This window comes from Myxocyprinus asiaticus, chromosome 5 (assembly GCF_019703515.2).
Source record: "Myxocyprinus asiaticus isolate MX2 ecotype Aquarium Trade chromosome 5, UBuf_Myxa_2, whole genome shotgun sequence".
In the NCBI taxonomy this organism is placed as follows: Eukaryota; Metazoa; Chordata; class Actinopteri; order Cypriniformes; family Catostomidae; genus Myxocyprinus; species Myxocyprinus asiaticus.
The window spans coordinates 35,207,701-35,234,204 of record NC_059348.1 but is presented as its reverse complement, the minus strand read 5'-3'; the positions used below and the strand labels follow the sequence as shown (position 1 = coordinate 35,234,204).

The following is a 26,504-nucleotide window of genomic DNA, read 5'->3' as shown; positions in this document are numbered from 1 at the left end:
AAACGAAAGGGAAAATTTATAGATACAACACCCGAGTGGAAAAAGGATTTTCCTTGGCTAACTTTCGAAGCAAAACAAAAGCTCTTGTTCTGTTGCTGGTGCATGGAGGCTTCAGAAAAGATTACAGTAGACAATCCTTATGTAATGGGTAACAGCATTTTAAAAAAGGATAACATAAAAAACACTTCCTAATGCCACGCCAGGAGACCAAATAGGAAAGAGTGGCCAGCGGACATCAGATCTGTGACGCGCACAGACATACACTCGTGCACACACACACTCACTCACATACAGACACACACAATGCACTAAAACAATGATGCAACTGTTGACGGTGTGAGTCCAGTTAGGGTTAATTTGCTGGTTTGCAAATAAGAGTTCTTTTATTAAGTGATGTCTGCCCACAGACCCACAGATTTGTTCTGCTAATTTGAAGTTTAATATATGGATGTTGTTTGGATTATGATATTGGGCTATCAAAATTGACTTGATGTTAAGCAAGAGGTGTTGTGTTCCTGCAGTCTGCCATTTTGGGCAAATAAAATGTTTATCTGAAAACATTTCGTAAGGTTTGGATTTTGTGTGCCCTGTATGCAACATTAATGTCTTTGCCAGTCACATGCCTGTTTAAGTGATGAACTGCACTACTTGTGGGTGTTTTCAGAGATGTTTCATACTTGTGCTACAATTGTGTGGCCTGTGCTACAAAACTTTCAACCTTTGTAGCACCAGTGCTATGTGCAAAAAAAAAAAAGTTAACATACAGCCCTGCCATAGAGCACAAATTATGATTAATAATATGAAGCATAGAATATAAAGATTATGCATAGTGGCAATCTAGTAGCTTCTAGCTATTTTCTTTTTAATTATTACAGCGATGCGGCACCTTATTTTTTTCTGCATTTGGCCCCTGACCGAAAAAGTTTGGACACCCCTGGTGAAAGGCATCAAAAAGTTTACCGATATAGCTGATGGAAACGCAAATTATCGCTAAAGTTTCACAAGTGTCAACATATTTTTCCGTTTAGCTCTAGTGCATAAACTATGTCGATACTTAATGTCTCGAAAAACTGGTTTGGAAACTCTTGAGAAAATTGGCATTAACACAAAAATGTAGTGTCACATGACGAGGTATACATCCTTGAAAGCCAGTTTATTGTACGTGAAGCATTACTCGCACTGTTATGGATTGCTCTTAACGGCATACCTGCACAGATCCGATGCTGCAAACACATCTGCCTCCATGACGCTTCCAGGTGTGCCAACAAAAATATCTCGTATCATGCACCTGTCATCGATAAGGGCAGATTTCTTTTGTGATTAAACCTAAACGTATACGACTGTTTTTAAGCATGACGTCATCACACACTATTTTTATCGATAAAAGACCATTTGAATGGAAACAAATTTTTTTTACGCATTTTCACTTTGTCGATAACAAAACAGCACAAAGTGGATGGATACAGTCATGTGAGGATAATATAAACAATGCCATTCTAAAAATACCTTCTAAAAGACAAGATTTTAGTTGATTTTTATTTATTTATTTATTTTATCCCATTTTCTCCCCAATTTGGCATACCCAATTCCCACGGCTTACTAGGTCCTCATGGTGGTGCGGTTACTCGCCTCAATCCGGGTGGCGGAGGACAAGTCTCAGTTGCCTCCGCTTCTGAGTTAGTCAGCCCGCGCATCTTGTCACGTGGCTCGCTGTGCATGACACCGTGGAGACTCGTGCTATTCTCTGCGATCCACGCAAAACTTGCCACGCACCCCATTGAGAGTGAGAACCATGGGGAGGTTACTCCATGTGACTACCCTCCTTAGCAACCGGGCCAATTTGGTTGCTTAGGAGACCTGGCTGGGGTCACTCAGCACACCCTGGATTCGAACTCATGACTCAAGGTTTGGTAGGCAGCATCAGTACTCGCTGAGCTACCCAGGCCCTCCTGAGTTGATTTTTTTTTTTTCTATCCCTTTTTCTCTATTTCTTGTACATAATTTATAGATTTAAAATGAAAATAAAGTAATAAATATTGTCAGTAATGAAGCATACAATCGCTATTTGGCTTTGTAAGGCAGTGTTTTACGTTACTACTGAACAACAAACACATTTGACCTGTACTATTTTCATTAATTTCAGATGGCAAAGGCTTTGAAGAAGGTACCAGTGTGGGAGAAATTTATTAAAGTATCGCCATGGAAAGTAATACTAAAGTTCAACACTATTGTACATTGAGTGTAAAGTTTTTATTCAAATTACACATTTTTAAAACTATCGGCCAATTACCCGGTCTGTTTTCCCATCTTAGTTATCGTATCGGCAAAACCCACTATCGGTCTACATCTAATTCAGACCCTTTGCTTTGACACTTGAAATTTAGCTCAGGTGCATCCCATTTCTCTGGATCATCTTTGATGTTTCTACACTTTGATTAGAGACCACCTGATGCAAATGTAATTGTTTGGACATGATTTGGAAAAGCACACATCTGTCTAAGATCTCACAGATGATAGTTCATGTCAAAGGTACTGCCTGCAGAGCTCAGAGACAGGATTGTGTCGTGATACAGATCTGGGCAAGGCTAAAAAAAAAATAAAAAAAATAGCTGCATTGAAGGTTCCCAAGAGCACAATTGCCTCCATTATTCTTAAATGGAAGAAGTTTCGAACAACCAGGACTCTTCCTAGAGCTGGCCGCCCAGCCAAACTGAGAGTGTTGTGCAATCATCGAGAATCACATATGAGATGCACGCTGCTCTATCCTACTGTATATCTGAAGCGCGAGATGCGCGTCAACCAGGCTTCACTCGTAATGCGAGTTCTGGTGACAGGATACCACAGAGCGGATCACATGACTGTCTCGTTAAACGGGGCTTCTCTCAATATCGTGGCTCAGACGACAACTTATGTGACCCATTTGAATTCTTCATGAGAATTTTCTATTTTAAAGTGCTGTGGAGTAATTCAGCCATTTCAAACGGCTACAGAACTGACATTCTGAACAGCTTTGACAAGGGAAAGTGAAAACACCTGCACCAGCATCAATTACAAGACTTTTCGCATCTACACATCAACATCCTTACTAACGTTTATCACAGTAAACTAAAAAAATTTAATTACAACTGTGGACGTTTTATTAAAGTGGTGTTAAATGTGTTTAGGCTATTACTTTTAACAAAGTTTATTTTTTAAGAAAGACTAACTACCTAACTAACCACTGTAATGAGCCATCCATGGTCTTTCTTGTGATTATGGCATTACAAATTAAACTTAAACAATGAAAGAACTAAAAGAAAGGAAAGAACTATGGTAAACAAAAGGGCATGTACAGTGTAGAATAGAAGTCTGGACCATTATAAATTATTAACAAACTCGTGTACTATTTAAATACATTTCTTGTTCTAATTATGTTTGAGATTAGGAAACAAACTGGCCTGGTTTGGTGTCAGATATTCTAAAATATTAATTGCAGTTACGTAAAAAAAAAAAAAAACTACTAAAAACCATGCACATCTGCCACCACTGAAGACCATTTTTGATTCAGGAAAAACCTTGGAGAAGTGGGGTTTTTTCTTTTTTCCTGATTAACAGTTTTTATTGATTCATACAATTAACAAAGCAAAATATATATTCACAGAATTTGACCCTCAACAAACATCCCTGTGGTCACACGAGTATACTCAAAATCAGAATTATAATAATAATCATAGACATTTAAAACTGTACTTCTCTCTCCACTGCCCCTCCCCGTGAACCCTCCAAGAATGCCAAATTGCTGCCCCGTTTCCCATCAAACGAGTCCATGTTCCCCAGCCTTCTACATAACACTTCCTCGAAAGCCGCCACCCTCCCCATCTCCGTGCACCACTCATGAAATGAGGGCGCGCCAACCGACTTCCATCCCCTTAAAACAATCTGTCTGCCGATCTGGTTAGGACCCAATTTTTTTTATGCGTTTAACCCCTATATTGATGACCGCCCCATCGCCTAAAATACAGAGTCTGGGGCAAAATTACATTTGAGTGCCCAGTACGTCACACATAAACTGAACCTTCAACCAAAATTCTTGGATCTTAACACACCACCAAAAAACATGGGTTGTGTCTCCATCTTCTGATTGGCATCACCAGCAGGTGGGTGTGTCTTTAAGACCAAGCCTATACAATCTAGAGGGGTCCAATAGAATCTATATAAAATCTTGAATTGCATAAGGTGCACCCTTGCATCTCTAGATGCAGACTTGATGTTTTTTAGAATTCTAGCCCACACTCCCTCCTCCAATACCAAGTTTAAATCTTTCTCCCATAATCTCTCGATAGAAGTTAAAGCTCTGTCCCTCAGACTCTGAATTAGCAGGGAGTAATACACTGATGCCTCATGTTACACATCCTGTGAAGCGTCAATGTTGCCCTAGGGGGCTTGCACACTTTTGCTTCACTATGATCAAGGAGTCCATCAAAAGATTAAAGTCTCCTCCCATTATTATATCATGAGAGGTGCCAGCGACTTGCAACATCCCTTCAAGATCTATAAAAAAGCCTTATCAACATTAGGTGTGTAAATATTAGCCAAAATTAGACTTTGCCACTGAATTTCTGCTAAAACAATAATGACTCTTCCTAATTTATCTTTAATCTGTTTGAGACATTTGAATTGTAGATTTGCTTGCTTATCAGTGTAATGACTCCCCTGCTCTTACTTGAGCCAGCGCTAAAGAAAATATGTGCACCCCATATCTTTCCGAATTTTTCACCTTCCTGCGGGGAAAGATGCGTTTCTTGAAGAAACACTATCATATTTCTTACGCTTAAGATAAATAACTTTCCTTTTTATGGGGTGCCCCAACCCATTCACATTCCACATGGAGAGAGTCAATCCACTCACATTAATATTTGACATTTTGACATATGAGAAAAAATTTATTGTGTGTCAAAAACAAAATTATAAAGATCACATTCCAACATTAGTGCCACAGTCAGACCCCGAACTTCCCCCAGAACCAAACAAACAGAAAAAAGAAAAACGTGTGCATTAACCCCGCGCATTAACCCCGCACTCGACAGCGGCAACTGGCGTCCATCCATCCGCCTACGAGAGCCCCCGCGACAACTTTGCCGTCGGATTGCTCAAGTCTGGTCTTTCTATAAAAATTTTGTGAGACAGAATTATACAACAAAAGATAATCTATAAAACAAACTCCAGCCAATAGGTGGAACCAGCACAAAAAAAAAAAAAAGCCCTCCGTTTCCACGAAGATTCAAACGAATGTTCAGTGAGCCGGCCCACTCAGCTGCTACATGAGTGCAACAAATGACCTAATCACTCCAATGTCTTGCAAGAAATACTCCACAAAACAAACTCTAGCCAATTGGAGGCATAAGCACACAGAGCTTGCAGATTCATCCACAAAACTGTCCCGAAGGAGTGTTACTCCACAAAACAAATTCCAGCCGCTAGGCGGAACCAGCACAAAAAGAAACAAAAAAAGGTGCTCAGTTTCCCCGAACAATCAAGTGAATGTTCAGTGAGTTGGTCCACTCAGCTGCAACGCGAGTACCACAAAATAACTTACTCCATTGATTTTATAAAGAACATCGCTTGCTGTGGGCATGTGAATGTTTTACGGCCATCCTTAACATCTATTCTCAATTTGGCCGGGAATAACGGTGCAAAAGCGACCTTCCGTTGATGTAAGTGTTTCTTGCATTACTTGAATCGATCACGTTTCTCTCTTGTCGAATTCGCAAAGTTTGGGAACAAGAAAATGCTGTGGTTCTTCCAAAAAAGCCTTCCTTTACTCCTCGCCTCGCGTATCCCAAGATCTTTATCGGATGATCTCAGAAATTTGGCCAAGATCGCCGAGCCGGAACCCTGTGAGCTCACTCGATTTCCAGCTTATGGCCTGTTATGTCAAGCAGATTCGGAAAGCCTGTCCAGGAATTTCACCATATCCTGAACCTCTTCGCCCTCAGGAATTCTGACAATTCGGACGTTATTCTGCGGGCTACGGTTCTCCATGTCCTCCAACTTCTCCCAGACACGCTCCAAATCCACCTTGGACGCTAGCGGATTAGCAGATAATTTCCTCTCTGATGACTCCAGATAATCGATCAGTTTCTCAACATCCCCCACACTTGTAACCATCTCAGAGAATTTTGTTTCCATGGCAGTGATCAATCGACGTATTACAGCAAGATCCTGCAAGTCAGCAACGACCTTCGTCAGCATTGTCGACATGTTCAACATCTCTTACGAATTTCCCTCATTTCTCCGATCAAATCGACGCCCTGGCTCGGGGCCTTCTTGGGGGTGTCAGCTTGAGCACGCAAGTGTCTTAATGTCTCCAGAGCCCGAGGATTTTAAATTATTTGACATATTGTCCTCCTAGAACAGTTATGGAACCAAGTGTATCAAATCTCACTGGTTTGTCATAATAATGTTAAAGCTAGCAAAGTGCGAAGAGCTCGCCGTTCACACGTCCGAACCTCACATGACGTCATGTCAGTGAAGCGTTTTTAATGTGCTGCACATTAACTATTTCAAAATGAGTTATTAGTAATTCGTTACAATTACATTTGAACAAAATGACATCAACTTCAGTTTTATCTTTTGAATCCTTTTTACAGAGACAGTAAGTCACTTTTTGTATGACTATTCAACAATTACAAAAATGTTACTATGAAAGATGCAAAAGGGGTTTTTGGGGGGTGGGGGGGCAGAAATGTTTTGATTAGTAAATGGGGGCTTGACTGAAAAAGTTTGGGAACCTCTGCTTTTATTTTATTTTTTTTCACAAGGCTGCAACATAACAAAATGTGAAAAAAAAAATGAATGGGTCTGAATACTTTCTGAATGCACCATATAATACCAAAGTTGCTGTACCATAAACTTATAATTAGGGATGCACCGATCAATCAGCCACCGATGTAAATCGGCAGATCTTCCTCTTAAATCTGTGGTCAGCAATCGGCCGATCATGGCTAGATTCAGGTCAGATCTTTTTAAAAAAAAATGTATTACAGCACTCATGAAATCTCACACACACTACTTGCTCAGCACTCGAAGCATGACATTGCAGACAATGGAAGGTGAATTATTAGCTATTCTAAGCATTCTTAAATTTACACTTTCAGACATGCCAGTTTGTTTTAAAAAAAATTAAGTGTATGAATTACATGTGTATGGATATTAAGGTACCCATTTTCATTCTGACTCACTGTACAGTTAGACAAAGATATTGCAAACGGGTGTAAAGCAAATTTAACAACAAACACATGCAAACATATCGGAGTATACTTTAACGTGAGTTGCTTTAGACACAGTTTGAGATATTATGTGCGCTCTTTCACTCCCTCCAACACGCACGCTCTCGGTGGCAATCAAACATGCGAGCTCCAATTTCTCATCACTCATCCCAGTGATATTTTGTGAAAACTAGGGTTGTGCGGTTTACCGGTACTAACGAGGTACCGCGATACCAAAAAATCGTTTTGCTAATTTCGGTACCATATTACATTATGCTGTCATTAGCTAAATTATTTGAGATGTAACAAATTTTAGATAAAATCAATGACAATTTGATGATAATGAAATACATTTAAAAAAAAAAAAAAAACACTGGATATGGCCAAGTGTGATCTTTAAATGGCGGATGTAATTTATTTAAATAATATAGTCACATGTGCTGCACTATACAGAATGAACAAGAGGTGCCGCTCTGCTCTGTCATATGATTCCCCCACACACGCATGCGCACATGTACACAAACGCAACACACACTGCTGGTGCTTAATTTTCATGCAGTGTGTTTAGAGTATAAACAGCTACTCCTCGGGTGCAGCTCGGAGATTTCAGATCAAGAGTCGTAACGGGATTATCCCAGCATTAATGGGAATCTTGATATAACTAACCCGTAAAAACAGGAACTAAAAGGTCTGTCAAAATAAAAGTCCCGCTAACATGAAATCTCTTCAAATGGATGCATGAAATTGAAGACGGAAAAATATAATTACTGTATAAAAATGTCATATTAAAAAAGTAGCAATAATACTCATAATAACAATTATGCAATATTAAATGGTTGTAGAATTATTATTATCTGTAAGCAATATCACAAACGCAAGCAGCCTTGTGCCACAGGTAATCAGATTTTTTTTCATTAATGTTTTCATTTATACTGTGAAGCTCTGTTGTGCAGCATTTTATTTTACCAAATATTTATAATTTATTTATTTTTATTTAAAACTATATGTATCAATTTGATTTAAACACCATTTGATCATAACATTTAATTAAAATATTTAACATGGAATCCAGAAAAATGTAAATGTAAAACACAATTTTAATCTGTAAGACTGGCAGTTCTTTTAATTGTCATTTTCTGTGATATTTCATAAAGGCTTTTTATTTGTTGATTCTAGTATCGATTTAGTATCGATCCTGATGTACCAGGGCTGGTATCATACCAGAGCCAACATTTTGGTATCGGAGCAACCTTAGTGAGAACCCCCATTTAAATCAGTTATGTTTGTCGCAATAACAGTTTAACATTCAATAACAGCACCGCTGCTTCTCGCAGTTGCTCAGTAATTCGTGATTTGCATTACAACAAAACGCCAATGAGGGTAAACTTATCATAGATACTAATGTGTTCTCAATAGAGCATTTTTGGAGCTAGTAGTAGATATATTTTTGAACGTATCTCTGCTGTGTGTGATGCTCATGGTGTTTACTGGTTGCAAATATGTCACGGTGATCTTTGATAGTGACAACAGAACTATATATCATAACTGTGTTCACTTAAGTAAATGTTAGCATTTCACAATGAATGTAAATTGAATGTAATTTTACAGTGTGGGGCATAAACACATAACTGTAACATGTAACTTTTTAAAGTGTGGCAGGCTAAATATCGGTGATCGATATCGGCCTCAAATTTCCTGATCGGTGCACCACTACTTATATGTTCTTAACTGTGTGTTCATTGTTGTAATTGTCCTATGTTGTCTCATGCTTGACATTCAAAGATAACTTTAAAATACATACTGTGTAAGCAGTTAAATGTTGGTTCATAACTGTTATGTTGCAGTGTCTAAATAATTGTACTTGTTAAATTATTTACCTACATTTTTAATGATAAATTGAGCTTATGTCACATGTTCTTGACCTTTATTTCTGGTCTTGGGCCTAGTTGCATGAAAACACAGCTTTACAGTAAACACCCACTTGATCAGAGTGGACACTGTAAACCATTGTTTATATGATTGTCTTTCAACCCTCAATTTCATTTTAAGAAAAGAGTGCCTTAAAGAGAGAGTTCACCCAAAAATTACAATTCTCTAATCATGTACTCAACATCGTGCCATCCCAAATGTGTATGACTTTCTTTCTTCTGCAGATCACATATTATATTTCAGCTCTGTAAGTCCATATAATACAAGTGAATGGGTGTCAGAGTTTTGACACTCCAGAAAGCAGATTAAGGCATCATAAAAGCAATCCATATGATTTCAGTGTTTTAATCCATATCTTCAGAAGTGGTATGATAGGTGTGGGTGAAAAACAGATCAATGTTTAAGTCCCTTTTTACTATAAATTCTGCTCCCTGCCCATTAGGGGCCGATATGCATGAAGAATATGAATCACCAAAAACACAAGAAGAAAGTTAAAGTGAAGACTGACTGAGCAGGGAGGAGAATTTATAGTAAAAGAGGGAGAAAGATCTTTGTAGAAACTAGGGATATGCGCTACGATTAATCTGATTGTGGCTTAAACGGAAGTTTTGTAACCGACTAGTCTAAAGAGAAACCAACCTTCAGAAAATGGTAAAAAAAAAAAAAAAAAAAAAAAAAGTGTATGCGACCCATTTAAAATACTTAATCTATTCCAAATCCGATGCTGAATTCTACTGAAAAGGGGCATTTATCTGGGATGTGCTCACCTTGAATTGATCATTGTACATTAAATATAGAACATGACAAGCATTCACTGAATCAACATTAGCGAATATTTAATAGACACATTTATTGAAAACAATTGAATGAATAGTGCAGGATCAATGGAACAACCATTAAAAGCCTGTTCTAAATAGAAATCACCAAGTAAAAGTTACTTAACATATTAAAACAGTCAGAACATTGTTGAAAATAATTAACAGGTAAGCCAAATCTATGAGAGAGGAAAAAAATGCACTGAAAATTTGCGTGTATTTCACAACGTGCAGTCGTGTATTAAGAACCAAAAAGAGTTACGATGTAAAAATAAATAAATAAATAAATTGCTATAGGATAGAAAAAAATAGGCCTGTGATGTAGCCTACAATAAACCTAATGTATTCTAAACATGCCGTGCACACAGAATAAAATATACTTCAACACGTTAAGCAGTCGGCACCTCGTTGAAAATAGCCTTCTTAATCAGCAGATTTAAAAAATGGCATACATAGTCTAAAACAGTTATTTTCTAGGCTACTTACTCAAAAGCATAATTTTTTGATGAGTAAAATTAACACGTCGACATGGTCCGGTGAAAGACGGGACTTGACTCACCTGAGGCGATTATCCTGCACTTGAAAAAGCCTGCTCAGCGGAAAAATAACATACAAGCATGCACCGACGTAAAGAAGACTCAAATGTGAAAACATCCTTAGGGACTTTCAAATATTTGGAAAGCCGATTCCCGTACCACCACGAATTGATTTTATAACGTGAGGACATTTTCCTGCGCGCGCCGCCAGAGAGAGAGGAAAGAAGCTCACGCAGCCTGAGGTGAAATTAAACTCTGTATCTGCTCCAGATATCCTTTTTTTTTTTTTTTTTTTAATAATATTTCTATTATTAATTCTATTTAAAATATGTAACAATATGACAGTAATTTAAGTGCAGCCTCTGTAAAAAATATAAAGCCAAACATAAATGTGTAAAAATTATGATCAGTTTAATGGGGGGAAATATTAACCGACTAGTAATTCCAGTGTCGACTAGCAGCATCAGAACCGTTTATTCGACTAGTCTCGCACATCCCTAGTAGAAACCAGACTCCTGGCAAGGCACGCATTACAAATAAATGTACATATGCCAAATATTGTCTAGTTACATAATGTTCAGTACTAGTTATATGGTTATTTAATGAGTTATTACATTTAATGTGTTTGAAAGAGTGATTATATTGTAAAGAGTGAAATTTGTGAAAATCATTGTTCAGCTATTACCTTTTTGGCTGATAATACCCATAAAAGTGGGATCTTAAAATGTTTGAAAGGTTTATAAAGAGTTTAATCTACAGTGAAAGTTGTCATTGTTTACTCACCCTGATGATGTTCCAAACCTGCATGACGACTTCTATGGAAATTCAAAAAACAATGTAGAATGTTTACCCTCTATGCTGGAATTATTACAGTTTTCTTTCCCAATACCACACATACACATCTGAATACTCTTGGAGGCAGTAGTTGTGTGCATTTTAAAAGAACAAAATATTTTATTGCTTTTTTCATATTGCTGACCAAATAAACATTTCCCAATAATCCAAACTCCAAATGCCCATTTCTATGCAATTGGCCCAAGACTTGTCTGTGTGTGCAAAGGTTTGTGTTTGTCTTGCGTCCTGTCCCATCCTGTCCCGTGTTTGTCTCCTTGTGTTGGTGTTGTGTGTGCTTTTAACGGGCGCTGTCCAGGTGGTGTTCCTATATGTCCCACTCTGTTCTTCCAGGAAGCAGTAGCGGGAGCATCTATCCTGGGAGCGATGACCGCGGGGACGGGCCTGAATCTGCCCCAGATCCCTCAGGCCGTCATGGCAGCTCAGGCACCAGGGGTCATAACAGGTGGGCACACACACATGTAATCGAAAGGGATTTATCGTAGTTTTGTTTATCTTGTGTTAAAACTGTGGCCCTCTGCAACCAGTGTTTCACTTATTTGCCTTAAGGCTGATTCACACCAAATGCAAAACAAAAATGTGACCAATCAACAGCAAATAGTCTATTCATACCAAGACCCAAACAAATATTCAGCAACCTAAAGGAAAGCCAAAATCACCCTAGTACAAAAGGTGGTGCTGTTTGACAATTTTAGAATTGATGCATTTTGAGGAATAAAGAATCTGTGCATTTGTGCAAGCGTGCAAGTCGAGTAAAGAGCACTGTTCCCTGGCATGAGAGGTCAAACTCCTATTCAAAGTCAATTTTTAGCATCTAATATTTGATCTCGGTCATAATAGGTCTTTATACGTCCTATATGTCTTGAGTATTTTTGTTCTGCATGGTGTGTTGTGTAGGGGTGGTGTCCTTTAAGTTGGTTGTAAATTGCATGAATTCCATTTTATGTTTTCAAAAACAGGATTGTTAGGAACATTTACAGAAGTCTGATTGTTTGAACCATAATTACCAACACATACATCAGACAGCCCTTCCTTTATATTCATAATCTTATTTAACAGGCATGACTCCCCACGCATTACTTAGGACTACAGTTTAAATGATATCACTAAATGTAAGTGTGCTCGGACCAGTGTTAATACTTATAAACATTCAATACTCATTCTAAACTCCCACCATAATCTCTGTTTTCAATGTCTTAGGTTAGATTTTATGTGTAAACCTTTTCTCTTCCTCAGGTTTCAGTTGTCTCCTACACAGTTAAACGTGGCTAGTCATGGGACTTTTCCACTAATAGATTTCTCTTATTTTCTCTTTTCTCCTTGTCTCTCTCTCTCTCTCTCCTCCTTTTCTCTCTCCTCTCTTCCCCTCCCTGTCTTTATTCTCCACATTTGCCCTGACCGTGGCCTCTTAACCCTTCCCCTTTGCTGCACACTGATCAACCAAGTTTGAAGAGGACTGTTTCTAGCCCCTCCCCTCATAAACAAATCTCTCATTCCTATTGGCCAGTGAGTCTCTCAGATCCTGTGTGTTTTATGTGGAATTGATCTTAATATGCATCAGCGTGACCATCCAAACACGCGAATGACCTACTATTACAAACTGGAGATGATAAATGACCCTTGTCTTGCTGTCTCACATTTTAACACTTGTAGTTTGCTATGTAGTTTCAGTAAATGTAAAAGTTGCTGAAATATCGTGGTCATAGAGGCAAGTAACAAGCAATTGTCCTGAAAATAGCTTTTTTTTCTTTTCTGTCATTGCAAATTGACAAATGTGTAATATCAGTGCCTGAACTTCAAGCCGCCGTTTGTCCAGTTTCTACGTAAGCAGCTTATGTTGGTTTGATAAAGCCAACATGCTGTTATAAACCAAAATTTCAAACTGTAACTCCTCCTGAAGCTTTCAAACTACATCTGTCAATTTCTGCACAAACCTTCAGTCTGTTTTGATTTGGCTTGCTTTCTTTTCTAACTGATCAAACATAGTTTACCCCAAACAGACCCTTATCCCATGAAAACCAGTTGAAGTCTGTAAGGCCTGTGCAACCTTTAAATTATTACTTTGAAACTTAAAGCATTTAAAACTTGAAACTTTTTAGCATGGCTTTAGGCCAAAATCAAACTTTCCTTTGTTTGTTTTTTAGGAATCATTTCACTCAAAAAAATGAGAGGGAACTGAGTTAACAGTTTTTGGTCCTATTAGCTGTGGAGATAAGATGCAAAGTAGCATAAAGATATCTTCATCCTTCTCAGGGAAAATAATAAGCCTGTTTACATGAACGCCAATACGCTGATTACTCCCAAAAATCAGCGTTTCTATGACATTTGAAATAATCAAGTTCTGTGCTTTAGATGTCAAAACGTGCTTACATTGGATAAGCCGGTAAGAACGGCGGTTAAGATGTTTACATGCACAGTGAAATCGGCATAATGGGCAAAAATCTACCCGTGTCAATCGGTTTATTCTTATGCTGTTTACGGCCTTATACCAATAAAGGAAAGCTGTCTAATGCATTTACATGACCAAACATGTTGTCTGCTTATTAGGCATAATCGGTGTAAAAACGTGCTTGCAAACGTGCTCGATGACACATTTAAACAGTTCTGTGAAGTCCCTGTAGTCTGGAAAAAAGCCCACATCATTCTCATAGAGAGGGCTTTTATTGGGGTCTATCAGGGCTCCATGTATCTCTGTCAGACCACCGTTAATAATGCTGTCTCTGTGCAGGGGTGACGCCAGCCCGGCCCACACTTCCTGTTGTGCCTCAGGTGGGCCTTGTGAACCCAGTGTTGGCCTCTCCACCGTCACTTTCAGCTGCTGTGGCTGCAGCCCAAGAGGCAAAGAAGGAGAAGGAAGATGAGGAATCTGCTCAAGATGGCACGGGTCAGGAGATGCTCAGTGAACAGGAGCACATGAGCATCTCGGGCAGCAGCGCCAGGCATATGGTCATGCAGAAACTGATGAGGAAACAAGAGGTTGGTTGTTCATTAACTATTAAAGGGATAGTTCATCTCAAAAGGAAAATTGTCATTCTTTACAACCCATATGATTTCCTCTTCTGTGGAACGCAAAAAGAGATGAGGCAGTATTTTATTTTCAGTCACCATTCACTTTGAATGCATCTTTTTCCTGCATCACCTTTTCCTTGCATCTGCATATCACCTTTTGTGCTCTGTGAAAGAAAGTCAAACAGGTTTGGAACAACTTGAGGGTAAGTAAAAAATGACAACTTTCTTGTCTTTTGACGATGCTCAGATGTCGCTTTTGCTGCACAGTAGTGGAGAATTGTGATTTTAAGCACTTTCCTGTACGTTCTTTCCACAGTCTACAGTTATGGTGCTCAGGAATATGGTCGGTCCTGAGGACATCGATGATGATCTGGAAGGAGAAGTGACAGAGGAATGTGGGAAATTTGGAGTTGTTAATAGAGTGATTATTTACCAGGAGAAGCAGGGTGAGGAGGAGGATGCTGAAGTCATTGTGAAGATCTTTGTAGAGTTTTCAGCAGTGTTTGAAATGAACAAGGCCATTCAGGCGCTTAACAACCGCTGGTTTGGAGGTCGAAAAGTAATTGCGGAGGTGTATGATCAAGATCGATTCGACAACAGTGACCTCTCTGCATAGACTGTCAAAAATACATCTTTATAATCTTCTCTCTTCCCCTATTCCTCTCTCACTTACACAGATACAGCTGCCTGACACTATTCCCTGTGGTGCAGGCCTCTTTAGGACTTGTAATTATTTTTTATCGATGTTGATATTAATATTATTAATGACCCCTTCTGAGGATAGAGGCAAGAAAACGGTCATGGATTTTTCTTTTTTTATTATTATTGTTGCTGTTCCTTAATGTAAATGACTGGATGCCCCCTCTTGGTAATTGGTTTAACCCCCAACCCCCTGCCACATCCCTGAATATTCTCATTTGCTTATTATAATGCTCATGGTTTCAAATGTCAAGAAAAATAAATTCAAGTATGATGCTTGGGTCTATTGCAGTCCTTTCTCTTTAAGACACTTTTTTTATATATATAAAATTGTCTAGAGGTTTATCTGAGACTTTTAACTGGAACTGTAATTGATTAGTGTTTATATAACAATGTGATTAATAACTTTGCAAGATATAAATACAGCCTATAAGTAAGAAAAGGTTAACCTATTGCACATGTTGATGTTTCTGAGTTTAAATCAAACATTGAATGTTTTATCAGGGGTTGTGTAAACTTTCCATTTGTACTTTGGCAGAAAAAAAAGCAAAAACAAATGGTGAACTGAGTCAAATCAACATCAAGCTGATTCATCAAATTTTAAAATTAGTCTGATTTTTGCTTTTCAAATAGGATATGTGACTATCCTTAAATCCAAATATGTAAATCCAGGGTTCCCATGGTCATGGAAAACCTGTAAATATCAGGGAATATAAAATTGTGATTTCAAGGCCTGGAAAAGTCATGGAAATTAATAAAATCTTCAAAGTCACAGAAAAATAATAGAAATCAAAAAACATTTTTTATAGTTAATATATTTTTATTATGCTCTGTCCTAAAATATTTAATCTGGGTGTTACGTTGCACTGAATTCAAAACACACGGTGAAGAGTTTAAAATGTTATTAAGAATACCTGATCAATTAGAGACAACAATGTGTCCCTAATCCCAGACCATTTTAGGATTCATGCAATGTTCGTATGGATTAAGTTAAATGTTTTCAGTTGAACTTTAATCAAACAATGTGGTTTTGTTTTACAAATTTGCAATTGTTATTTTGGTGCCATTTTCGGAATAAAAGGTTAAATGTTTGGGCATGGAAATTAGCTTTCAAATAATGGAAAGGGCATGGAAATTAATTGGTCGAAAAGAGTGGGGACCCTGTAAATGGTGGATTATTGAAGAATTGGAATATCTGCCCAAATTAGGATCATTTTCTAATTCTTATGTTAAAGTGATAGTTCACCCAAAAATGAAATTCTCTCATTTACTCACCCTCTTGCCATTCCAGATGTGAATGACTTTCTTTTTTCAGCAGAACAAATGAAGATTTTTAGAAGAATATTTCAGCTCTGTAGGTACATACAATGCAAGCGAATGGTGATCAGACCTTTTGTAGCTCTAAAAATCTCACAATGAAAAAAGCAATCCACAAGACTCCAGTTGTTAAACCCATATCTTCAGAAGCAGTATATAATAGGTGTGGGTGAGAAACATTTTAGTACTTTTTTACTCTAAATCTCCATTTTCACTTTCAGATGTAAAGGTGAAACTGTAACACATGTTACTCTCAGATGTGAAAGTGGAGATTTAGAGTAAAAAAAGGACTTAAATTTTGATCTGTTTCTCCCCCACACCTATTATATTGCTTCTGAAGAAATGGGTTTAACAACTGGAGTCTTGTGGATTACTTTTGTTTCCTTTGTGATTTTTGGAGCTTCAGAGATCTGATTGCCGTTCACTTGCACAGGAACAACAGAGCTGAGATATTCTTCTAAAAATATTTGTTCTGCAGAAGAAAGTATACACATCTGGGATTGCGTGAGGGTAAGGCCTTGTCCACAGTAATACGTTTTCGTTTGAAAACGCATCTTTTTCTCTCCGTTTTGGCCTTCCGTCCACACGGTGTTTTGTCCACGAAAACGGAGCTTTTTGAAAACGCCGTTTTCGCGTTGTAGTGTGGACTGTGAAAACGGATGCTTTCGAAAACGATAACGCATTTTTAGTCATGTGACCCATTCAGTCCAAAACAAGATGGTGGACGACGTTGTATCGCAGTTGTTTTAGCTACTCTCCAGTTTGATTGCGTTGTTAAAGATTAATGTCAGTTTGTACATACTTCAGCTTACATTTCTTCAAAGGAGACGGGGTGTTTACTTGCAGTTGTTGTTCAGCGGCGGAACGCGAGGACAGTGGCGTTTCAGACCGTACATTGCCGCGACGTTTCAAAGAGGCGGAAAGTAAATAAACGCCTGACGGGAACGACGCGTGTCGAAGCGTCTTAACGTTTTACTCGTGCGCAGAACAGGGGCGAAAGCGTTTTCAGACGTTATTTGTGAGACCACCGAATTAATGATTAACTGGTTCTGAATTAGATTAACAAGCAAACAGCTGCAGCAGATCAGTTACTGTGAAAGATGGAAGGATTACTTTTGTTGCTTGGTGTTGTATTACTGCTGGGGTCAACAGAGGGAAATACGAAATATGATGAACTACATATAAATATGAGACAAATCGTTGACATGGCAATAGAACAGGCCAATGCTGTTTCTAGACATCGTAAACACATTGATTTTCACTCTATCTTGAGCATTGTAAGTTTTTTTTATTTTTTTTATTTTTTTATTTTCTTATGTATATATTTTAATGTATTTTTTATTTCATGCTTGCGGGAAGTATAGTCATTTGACCATTTCAATGTCTGTTTAATTTTGTGATCAGTATTTTTTTCACTTTGTCTTAGAGTGCTCTATAAAAATATTTCGACAGCTCTTAACGGTGTTATACTCATCTTTATACCTTGCAAAATAACATTACCAGTAGCTTTCCATGTATGACAGGATAATGACAAGGGCATGGTCCATGTGTTATTAAAACCCACCTCATGTGACAAGAAAAATAGTGTACATCGAAGTGAATGTAAAATCAAAGATGGCAAAGTAAGTTTTATCTCCCATAGAGAATACACTTTAAAAAAAAAACAAAGCAACAAAATCCTCTGCTGACAATTTCACAAACTATCCCATCTGTTTCGCAGCCTTGGATGTCCTGTGTTGCATGTCGAAATACTATGAACTGTGTACATTTGCGAGAAAGAGAAAAGGTACATCTAAAAAATTGGTACAATTGCATCCAGCACTCAGAATTCCGTAATGATCTATGCTCATTGTCTTCAGTGTATTCCTGCAGGAAAGGGTTATAACTGTTCTCATTACAGGTACAGTGTCCGAGTAACACACCAGGGACTACCCACCTTACTGGGGGAGTGCATGTGTTGTTCCAACAAGGTATACCAGAAAGAGACCCAGAGCAACTGACTGGATGTCTTGGATGCATATGAGATGAAATTTTTTATTTCATTTTATTTTTTTCAACTGGAGATTTTTTCAAATTTCCACATGAATTGTTGAGAGAAATCATAAATGATCTGTGAAAAATACTTGTCAGCTGAAACATGCAGTAGGCTAATTTTTAACAAGATATAATGATGTCTTTGATGATTTGCACTGGAAAAAGTATTGTAACGAGACAATGTAGTACGTTAAAAAATAGTTCAAATAAAAAATAAGCCTACAGGATGGAAAAATATTTCAATTTTTATGATTTAGCGCAACCATGTGTATTTGTTTTCTTGATTTTTGCTCTGAAGTATGTAATTTAGCTTCTATCTTAAATAATATTGTTCTCTTATAATATGATAATATAAAATAATATACATCTCATCTGTTAAGTTTGAAGTGATTTGAAAAAAATCTAATTTGAAATTAACTCTTAATATACTTGCTCAGTTTGCCTAGATTTTGTCTATAAAAAGCCACCAGTCAAGACTGATTTATTCACATTTTGATAGTCATTGCATCTAGGCTGAGAAAGCCAAAATAGTTAAATATCAAATGTATTAACTGGCAGTCTGGCACAGTGGTCTCTCTCTCTCTCTCTCTTTTTTCTTCTTTTTTTTTGTTTTTTTGGTCACACTCACTCCCCCCTTTGAAACTACAAAAACCTGAATTGCATGTGTTTATTCGTGTTTTCTGCATATGTTCATTGTTTTAAATAATAAAAATGACTCTTGAATTGATAATAATAATAATTTGTCACTATACCAAACATTGTTCTGTCATTGTCACAAAAATAAATAATAAATATAATAAACTTTATTATATAATTATTTAATTATATACTTTTTAAAATAGTCAAAAAATAGAACATAAAGGATTCTGTTAATTCTGCCATCAATTACTCACCCTCATATAATTCCAAAACCCTATGACTTTCTTTTCATCAATGAAAGTATTAGGAAAAGCTCACATGCTATATGCTAAATCTTCTGAAGAGATAGCTTTATATAGACCCAACTGTAAGTCTACACTGACAATAGCTGCGTCTGAATATGCATACATATAGTATACCAGGAGTCACGTGATGCCATGCGAGTGTAGGCTGCTTAATGGTGAGCTCCGCTTCACTTTGTTACAATTATCCTTTTAATTAATATGACTGAAATAGCTTTGATTGCTAAACTGCTGGAAGTGTAGGATGTCGAAAAATTTGAAACCGTCAGCCTGCGGGGACATTAAAAAGCATTTACATTCGCACACGCCTGACGACTCCCAAGACCAAGATGGCTGGGGCCTGGTTGAAAGTGATGGCGAGCCTCATGGTGTAGGTCAAGATATTGTGAACATTTATGCAGCACTAACGAAAATTTCAACCAACACGGAAGGCCTCGCAGAAATATGTAAAACGACCACATCTTTGGAGGCGAAACTTTCCACCTTGATCATAAGAATAGACAATGTTGAAAAACGAGTTGAGTTTCTGGAGACGGCCGGTGTTGTGTCAAAGTTTCCCCGGTTAGTGTTCCCCGTAGTGCCGTTAAACATTAAAAATAGGAGGAACTGACTTCGATGAAACAGACTTCGCGTTCATGGACCGTCGTATTTCCAGGGGATGGTCACCAATTGAGACTGTTATGCACGACATTGAAGCGCACCTTTTTTCTATTCTGTGGGTTCAGGATTTTATGGTTACTCCAATGTCGGAAAGTGGTCTTTATAATTTTGCCTTGGGTACACAATTTTTCTTTGCATGTCAATATGTCAAAATGTAAAATATTTCTCTCCATGTGGAATGTTAATGGGCTGGGTCACCCTATAAAAGAGGGAAGGTTGTATCTTAAGCGTAAAAACATATGATATAGTGTTACTTCAAGAAATTCACCTTTCTTCACAGAAAGCAGAAAAACTTGGTAGGGCAAGGGTTGGGTATGTGTTTTGCAGTGCTGGATTGAGTAAGAGCAGGGGAGTCATCACATTGATAAGTAAGCATTTACAATTTAAATGTCTCAAACAGCTAATATCTATGCACCCAATGCTGATCAGAACTGTTTTATAGATCTTGAGGGAAAGTTACAAGCAGCTGGGATCCTCCATGATATGGTTTTGGGTGGGGACTTCAGTCTGTTAATGGATCCGGTTATTGATCATGTAAGACTGGCACAAAATTGAATGCATCACTTCCGGGAAAGTCGAAGAACTCTGCGAGAACCAACGTCATAAAATTCTCACACAGAAGAGCATCTCCACCTGAGAAAACACACCCCACTGATTAGAGACCATAAAATGCAAACAACACTCACATCTGCTCTCACTCTCACCTCAGGTCACTTTAAGGACACCAAAAGACTAAGTTATGACTTATCCTGTTCTGTAATGTAAAAGATTTTCTGATCATACATGTTGGTATCATTCAAGATGTCTCAGTGCAACTGGTAAAACGGTCTCATTTCCTTTCAGCAAAGTCAAATCACAAGTAAGATTTAAGAACTTAGTATAATACTGTATTCTATCAGGGGCATGACTCCTCACAGAGACCAGATGCTGTATGCAGATTTGGTGCATTCTTTGTAAACATCAAACAAACTACTCCATCACACGTTTCAAAGGTCTACTCACAACTCCCTAAATTGTAAACCAAATGCTAAATAACATTAAACACACATCTGAAATAACAATACAATTGTTTGGTACTTAAGAAAGGATGGCAGAGGAGCTCAAGTTCTCTGTAGCCAGATGACCCACACAGAAAACATTGTGTGTCGTATTTAAATCTACCAGGGAATTTGTATTCAGATCTCCCACACAATTGCTGTGTGTAATAACTTAAAGGAATCAAGGTCTCTGTAGCCAGATGATCCACACAGTAAACATTGTGTGTAGTTTTATCTCTACCAGGTAATTGCAATTTGAATTTCTTATGTTTGGTAAATGTTTGAATGGAATACAAGTTTAATTATATTATTATGCTTGGTTCACTGATAGCTTTGAGTTTGATTTAATATTTTAATTGGATTGTTTGAATGTATTGCTATTACCTGGTAAATAAATTGTTATTATGATTCATTCTGAAGGACTGTTTTCTAGTATATTTCTTATTAACTACAAATCTATGGTCAGAGTTGGCTTAACTAAGCTACTTCAGAAGTAACCCATTAGTTAAGTATGTAAAAGGCTAAACGGCAAACGGCAAACAATAAACCGAGAATCTATAATAGAACTTAGCCAAGTAGAATTAAATGGGAATACTAAGGGTAGGACAGAGAATCTGTAAAACAGAACTTAATTGACTGGGGCTAAACGGTGAGTCGAGAATCTATATGAATTTGCCAAATAAGACTAAATGGATAAAGCCAAGAACCTATAAGGACTTAGTCTAAAAGGTACTAATATCTGAAACTGATGAGTTTTGTAGTTAAAGGACCTGTGTCTGGCCAGCACAGGACCCAAATAACATTGAAATAACAAATGCAGTCTAGAAGAGAGAATTACTAAAATTCAGAGCGTAGATACATCAGCGAGGTTTTTCATAATTGGAGTCAGATGAAATAAAGAAAATAATTAATTATAAGATTAATAAAACATGGAACTCAAATCAAATTGATATAAGTATTATTTAATGTCGCGCACGATAAGACAGAATCCATCTGGGAGGGATTATACCTTTTTTTCATCAATTCATAAGGTTTATTCTAGAATTTTTATTTTTATTTATTTTTTAATATCTAATGGAGTGGTGGTGGCATAGTGGACTAAAGCACTGAACTAGTAAGCAGAAGGTTGTTGGTTCAATCCCAACAGCCACCACCATTGTGTCCTTGAGCAAGGCACTTAACTCCAGGTTGCTCCAGGGGAATTGTCCCTGTAATAAGGGCACCGTAAGTCACTTTGGATAAAAGCATCTGCCAAATGCAGAAATGTAAGTCACTCATTCCATTTGCCACTGATTGCTCAATTGGGAACATTTTAATTTCAGATCATGCTTTGGTGTGTTTAGAGATATTGTTACATATAGAGAAAAGAAAATCATATTGATGGCACTTTAATACATCCCTTCTACAAGACCCAGAATTTCAATAAATGTTAAAGACAGAAGTTAATGTTTATGATGTAATCAAATGGTCCTCAGTGTCCTCTGTGGGCATTGCATGGGAGGCGCTTAAGGCAATTCTTAAAGGAATAGTGAAAATGAAAATTCTCTCATTATTCACTTACCATGCCAGATGGGCTGGTTTGAGTATTTCTGTAACTGCTGATCTCCTGGGATTTTCATGCACAACAGTCTCTAGAATTTACTCAGAATGGTGCCAAAAACAAAAAACATCCAGTGAGTGGCAGTTCTGTGGACGGAAATGCCTTGTTGATGAGAGAGGTCAACAGAGAATGGCCAGACTGGTTCAAAATGACAAAGTCTATGGTAACTGCAGATAACCGCTCTGTTCAATTGTGGTGAGAAGATTCTGAGATGAGGGTTGGCACTGTTTTGGCGGCACGAGGGGGACCTACACATTATTAGGCAGGTGGTTTTAATGTTGTGGCTGATTGGTGTAAGGACCTACAGAGCATCAACTTTTTTCTAAAAATCTTAATTTGTGTTCTGCTGAAGAAAAACATTCATACATATCTGGGATGGCATCAGGGTAAGTGAATAATGAGATATTTTTAATTTTTTGGGTAAACAATTCCTTAAGGCCAAAGCATACTTTGAGTGTGCGCAATGCAGATCACTCTGCACATAGTATGCAGATTGCGTCATCAGAACAGCCGCATGGCTTGATCGCACGCCTGCAATATTTTCTTGACTTGTGCACATGGTCCTGGTCTGTGTGCATCGTCTGCGTATGCGCTGGCCACTGACTGTACTAAAAGAGTGTCACAAAGCAGTTGTAGTGCGTATGCGTAGAATGTGTTCCTATTCGTTCACGGTCAGAAAAGTATACTCAGAAAGACAACGCAGTCGACCATGTGCGAGGCGATCTGGAACACACAAAAACGAAGTATACCTGAGCCTTTAGGGGGCAGATCATACAATATGCCTCACTCATTAAAAAGATCAAAGTACAGCAATTCATGGAATTGGAAAAGAGTATTAAAAGTGCTGAAACAGAGCTGAAGCACCGAATGTTATCCAGTGGTTTTAGAGAGTTGACACAGCTAAAATATACAGTTGGTACAATACCATTTTGTCACAGAAAGTAGAGTTTTAGTTATTCAGGGCAAGACAGACATATTTTGAGTAGGGGAACAAGGCAGGGAAACCTCTTAACAGGTACATAAAACAGAGAGAGTTTTCTTCCACCATTCCTTCAGTGAAGTCTTCTGGAGACAATATGTTTACTTCTGCCACAGATATGAATAAATCCTTTAAAGGTTTCTATTTTGATCTTTATTGTTCCATGTCTTTGTCTACTGATAAGTATTTTAGCAATTTCTTAGAGCTATTAGAAATTCTTAAAATGACGAATGATCAAAAATACTTTTTTTTGTCTCAGATAGGTAATTAAAGCCTTGCCAGCAGGTAAGGCACCAGGGCCAGAAGGTTTTGCAGCAGAATTCTTTAGATCTTATGTTACAGAACTGGCTGCACTTACTGTATGTTAGAAATGTACACATTAAAGAAAGGTGAACTATGCCAACCATGATGCAAGAATCAGTCTCATTCTTAATAAAGATAAAGACCCATATGAATGTAAAAGGTATCGTCCAATTTCGCTGATTCAGTTAGTTATAAAAATATTCTAAAAAATATTCTAAAATTCTGGCTAATCAATTAAACAGAGTAATTACATCTCTTATACATATAGATAAAGTGGGATTTATTCATGATCGTAGTTCTGATAATAATAGACATTTTATAAATATGATGTATTCAGTAGCAAATGATCAGGCCTTGATCGCTGCCATCTCACTTGATGCCGAGAAGGCATTTGATATGGTAGAATGGGACTATCTTTTTAAGATTTTGGAAATGTATGGGTTTGGGAACACTTTTATTGGGTAGATTAAGTTGCTTTATAAACAACCGTTAGTGGCAGTGTAAACTAATGGATTAATTTCAGATTATTTTTCTCTTATTAGGGGAACCCGGTAAGGCTGTCCTCTCTCCCCTTTATTGTTCTGTCTTGCCCTGGAACAATTAGCTGCCGCAATAAGAAAAGAGGAAGATGTTCCTGGTATTGTAGCAGGAGGTGTGGTGCATAAACTTCTACTTTATGCAGATGATATATTTGTCTCCGATCCTAGAAGATCTATGCGTACCCTCTATAGAATTATTAATTCTTTCTCCAAATTTTCAGGATACAGGGTGAATTGTTCCAAATCGGAAGCTCTTGCTCTGACAGCATATTGCCCTACCACAGCTTTCCAACCTGTCGCCTTTCAATGGCCCAAGCAAGGCATTAGGTATATAGGCATTTTATTTCCAGCAAATTTAAGATATTTAGTTAGAGTTAATTTTGACCCATTAATGAAAATGTTCTCGTGTGATGTTGATAGGTGGGCTTCATTACATTTGTCTATGGCTGGGAACGTCTATGTTGTAAAAATGAATTGTATCCCCAAATTAATTTATCTACTGCAGTCTCTCCCTCTAGAAGTTCCTCTTTCTTATTTTAAACAATTTGATAGAATATCTAAGTCTTTTATTTGGAATGGTAGTTGCATTTCATTAAGTTACATAGACCAATAGACAAAGAAGGTTTAGGCCTCCCCAAAATGTTGTTTTATTACTATGCTTCTAATCTTAGACACCTGGCCCATTGGTCCCTTCCACCAGAGAGAGCCCCTCCCTGGTTCAACATTGAACAAACAGTCCTTGCCCCAATCTCACCATTGCAAAGTCTTTCTATTAAATTGCCAAGAGAATTAAAAATGCATCCTATAATTTCACATTTACATTCAGTATGGAAAAAGGTTTCTCGTATGTTCAGTTCTGACACTTACCTAAATGTTTCCTTAAGTATACAGCTCAACCCCAAATTATGTATTAATAAGTACCCCTTTTGCTGGAAAGAATGGGTGGAGAGGGGTGTTGCTACACCTGGTGACCTTTATGAAAATGGAGCTTTGAATTGAAAATATAATAGAAAATATAACAGCAATATGGGATTTCTAGGTCTCAATTTTGCAGGTATTTACTGCTGCTCCATTTAATTTGTCCTTGTTGATTCAGAGTCTAGGTGATGGAGCCTTAACAGCTCTTAAGAAGTTATGGGAATGAGATTTGAATTTGGTATTGGAGGATGGGGAGTGGGAAAGTTAAATGTTAAAACTGTCTAGGTATGCAAGGCTACGCCTTATTCAGTTTAAGATTTTGCATTGTTTCTACCGGACTCCCTCTAGATTGTTTAGGCTTGGTTTAAAAGACACACCTACCTGCTGGCGATGTCAGTTGGAGGATGGAGACATGGCCTATGCTCTGTGGCTCTGCACTAAGATTCAAAAAATTCTGGTGTAAGAGTCCAGAATTTTATCTGTGAGGCTCTAGATACTCAAATTTCATTCTGTCTGAGGCTATGTATATTGGGTGATGGAGCGGTTATTAAAGTAGGTTACAAATATACAAAAAGCTGGGTTCAAACTAGTGTAATGATTGACAGACAGATAATTCTTAGAGGATGGAAGTCAAAAGGCTCTGCCTCATTTCAAGAATGGTTCACTGAATTGGGCATGGTGGCAGCATTTGAAAAGATGTCATATAAACAGCTTGGCAGAAATGGGACAAGTACTTGATGTTTCTGGTAAATAAGATTATGGTCAAAATTGCAAATTGTAAATTCTTTATGGAACTCTTTTCTCCTCCTTTTTTTTTTTTTTTTTTTAATATGTGTGTAACAGGCTTTGACCACAGGGATATTTGTTGAGGGTCAGGGTGGGGGTGGGGGTGGGGTTGGGGTTTGGAAGGGTGAAAGGGAAATTACAGGGTTAAAAGTTGATTCTGTATATATATATTTTGTTTATTCTGTATTATATATATGAATCAATAAAAAGTGTTAATAAAAAAAAAAAAAAAATTAAAAAATTAAAAAAAAAAAAGGAAGCTCAGTAAGTACATTGACTCCCACAGCAGGATAATAAATGTCT

At 37.6% G+C, this 26,504-nt stretch overlaps 1 protein-coding gene across 10 annotated transcripts in view; it reads left to right on the top strand.

The window, feature by feature from the left end:
• The window catches only part of LOC127441425 (poly(U)-binding-splicing factor PUF60-like), a 28,041-nt gene extending 12,678 nt beyond the window's left edge, over nt 1-15,363 (top strand). For all 10 annotated transcript variants that reach the window (XM_051698843.1, XM_051698852.1, XM_051698842.1 and 7 more), the window contains 3 exons: nt 11,713-11,824; nt 14,108-14,355; nt 14,705-15,363. In XM_051698843.1, coding sequence (XP_051554803.1) covers nt 11,713-11,824; nt 14,108-14,355; nt 14,705-15,004 — 660 coding nt within the window. In that variant the 3' untranslated portion in view covers nt 15,005-15,363. The remainder of the gene's footprint in view (nt 1-11,712; nt 11,825-14,107; nt 14,356-14,704) is intronic.
• The last annotated feature ends 11,141 nt before the right edge of the window (nt 15,364-26,504 follow it).